A 2,780-nucleotide genomic window follows, 5' to 3' on the forward strand; every position below is an offset into this window, starting at 1 on the left:
GGGGGCACGGCGGGTGCAGGTGGGGGAGCTGGGGCTGGAGCCGGAGCATCTGCAATGGAAGGAAGACGTGGGTGAGATGGTGGCACAGCAGGGCACGGTGCCACCACCACATTCCCTCTGCCACCGAGTGAGTCTGCGTCCCTGGGCACATCCCCCAGCCCCACCTCCATTATCTCTGCCTGGAGACAGGCTGCCACCCCTCCTCTGTGCTGGCTGTCCCCACTGGGAAGGGGACATCACAGGCTGCTGCCATCTCCCCACACCCCTGGTACCTGTGCCGGTGCCGGTGGCCTCTCCGGTAACCACGGGGGCTGCTGGGGTTTCTATGACAACAGGGACGATTTCGATGGCGACGTCTCCGTCAGGCCCACGCAGGATCTGCACCAAACCCTTCTCCTCCAGCTCCGCCAGCCGCCGCTCCAGCGCCAGCCGGTAGCACTCCTGGGGCTGTGGGGTCGGCGGGCTGGGTGGCCGCGGCGGGCTCAGCTGCTCCTGCAGTGGTGACAAGCCCCGGCACATCGCTGGTGTCCCCCTAAACCCTGGTCCCCCAGGCACCCATCCCTTCCTCCAGCATCGTAGCACCCATGGGTGCTCACCCGCAGCGCCTCCAGCTCCCGCCGTGCCTGGCTCAGCTGCTTCTCCAGCTCCGCTATCTTGGCCATGGAGTCGTTCTCTGCATCCTGCAGCTTCTCCGTCAACTGCGGGGGACAAGGAGACGTCACTCAGCCCCGTCCCCATCCCTCCCTCGGGGCTGGCGTCAGCAGCTCCTGCCCACACGCCCACGTCCCACCTGGCTGACGTGCTCCTGCAGCTCCTCCATGTGCTCCAGCACCGCTGTCTTGGTCTCCGAGTCCTCCAGCATGGCCCCCACGTCGAAGACGTTGTCCAGGTAGGCTTGGATCTGCACCTGCAGCTTGTCGCTCTCGGTGAGGCGGAGGGTCTGCGTGGGACAGCCGGTGGTACCGTCACGGCCGGTGGTACCCCCCGGCACCCCCTCAGCCCCGGCAGCGGGGCTCAGCACCGGGGCAGTGCAGGGCACCCACCTCCAGGTAGTGGTCCAGCCCCAGGTGGGTGAACTCGTACTGCAGGAAGACGCGGAAGTTCATGTTCTCCACCGAGTGCACCACGATGTTGATGAACTGCATGCAGGCCACCTGCGGGGCGGGCACAGGCTCAGCGTGGCCACCACCATGGCTCAGTGGCCTGGTAGTCCCTGGGGACACGGTGGCCCCGGGGACTGTGCAGTGGATCAGTAGCCCTCGGGGACATGATGTCCCTGGGGAATGCAGGGTGGTTTCACAGCCCTGAGGACGTGGGGACGTGGGGAAGGCTCAGCAGCCTTTGGGGACATGATGGCTTGGGGACAGCACGGTGACTCAGAAGCCCTTGGGGACACAGTGACCTGGGGACAGCAGAGTGCCAGCCCCACCAGCCACTCACCATGAAGTCGATGTTGGTGTCCTCATTGCGGAAATATTCCATCAGCTTCTCAAAGCGGTTCTTCTCCCCGCAGACCTGGGGTGGGAGCAGGGGGTCAGCAGAGACATGGCCAGGGTGGGCACCCAGCAGCGGGGCAAGGCAGGAGGTACCCGCCAGTGATGCCATCCCAACCCTCACAGGTGCTGCCCGGCACCCAGTCCAGCTGGGATGTGGCCTTGGGGACATGTGTTGGCATGGGGACATCATGCTCAATGTCTGGAGCATCCCAAGCGAGTCACAGAACGGGCGTTTTCAGGATGGAGGATGATGCAGGGCTCTGCCTCACACAGGGAAACTGAAGCATGAACCCCGCTGGAGCACGAGTGTCAATGTGGGGACAGTGCAGCCCCACTGCGAGACTCACCTCCTTGAAGTTGTCGAAGGCAGCCAGGATGATGTCGTGGCCACCTCGGACCAGGCAGACAGCGGCCAGCAGCTCCAGCACCAGCGCCTTGGTCCTGCGGAGACGTGGGACACAAGGGGGTTGGCACCATGGGCAGGTGAGGACACGGGGGGACAGGGGACGAGGGATGGCTCCTACCTGGCGTTCTTGTTGTTGAGGCTCAGGGTGATCTCGTTGACACAGGCTGGGTGGTTCATCACCAGACTGAAGCCAGACTTGGGAGAAAAAGGGGCATTAATGGGGTTGTGCATCCTCCTGTCCCCACCCCAGGGATGCTCCGGGACCGTGGGTCATCCCCACGCCACGTCCCCATCAAACATGAGCTTGAGTGAGGACATCTCAGAGCAAGGGGCTGCAGAGCAGGTCCCACCCCGAACCCTGACCCTGAAGATGGCACCATGGGGGCTGGAGACTTCCCCGAGGACACGGCCCTCTCCCACCTGGTAGTTCATGATGGCACGGAGACACATGATGCAGACGTGGACGTCGTCCTTCTGGCTGACGAGGCGGGAGTTCCGCAGGGCCTTCCTGCTGTGCGAGGGGTTCAGCCTGGGCAGGCGAGAGGGCGGCTGAGCGGGGCCTGGGGGGAGCGGCCGGGGGGCGCAGCACAAGCAGGGAGGGGGCAGCACATGGGTGAGTGGCAGCAGAGGGGGGACACACGACACCAAGGGACCCGGGTGGTTGCATCCCCATGGGAGAGACCCCCATGTCCATGCCCATCTACAAGACCTTGGGCTGGGTGGGGGGTGATGGGGGGGTGGGATGGAGGGTGGGTGCCCCTCGTGCGCACGGGTGCTCGCGGAGGCTCACCGGGAGCTGCCGGGTGACTTGGGGCTACTGTCCCCATCGCTGCCCGGGGCGCCGCAGGGGACGCTGGGGTGGACGTGGCGGAGGAGGG

At 65.3% G+C, this 2,780-nt stretch overlaps 1 protein-coding gene across 1 annotated transcript in view; it reads right to left on the reverse strand.

The window, feature by feature from the left end:
* The window catches only part of FMNL1 (formin like 1), a 13,387-nt gene that overhangs the window by 6,149 nt on the left and 4,458 nt on the right, over nucleotides 1-2,780 (reverse strand). Inside the window, exons 8-17 of the mRNA XM_026864624.1 lie at nucleotides 2,693-2,780; nucleotides 2,323-2,431; nucleotides 2,021-2,097; nucleotides 1,844-1,937; nucleotides 1,441-1,515; nucleotides 1,044-1,154; nucleotides 791-940; nucleotides 597-698; nucleotides 273-492; nucleotides 2-49 (exon numbers count right to left, since the gene is read on the reverse strand). Coding sequence (XP_026720425.1) covers nucleotides 2-49; nucleotides 273-492; nucleotides 597-698; nucleotides 791-940; nucleotides 1,044-1,154; nucleotides 1,441-1,515; nucleotides 1,844-1,937; nucleotides 2,021-2,097; nucleotides 2,323-2,431; nucleotides 2,693-2,780 — 1,074 coding nt within the window. The remainder of the gene's footprint in view (nucleotide 1; nucleotides 50-272; nucleotides 493-596; nucleotides 699-790; nucleotides 941-1,043; nucleotides 1,155-1,440; nucleotides 1,516-1,843; nucleotides 1,938-2,020; nucleotides 2,098-2,322; nucleotides 2,432-2,692) is intronic.

This window comes from Athene cunicularia (genome assembly GCF_003259725.1).
Source record: "Athene cunicularia isolate RWA chromosome 27 unlocalized genomic scaffold, athCun1 chr27_part1, whole genome shotgun sequence".
NCBI classification, from domain to species: Eukaryota; Metazoa; Chordata; class Aves; order Strigiformes; family Strigidae; genus Athene; species Athene cunicularia.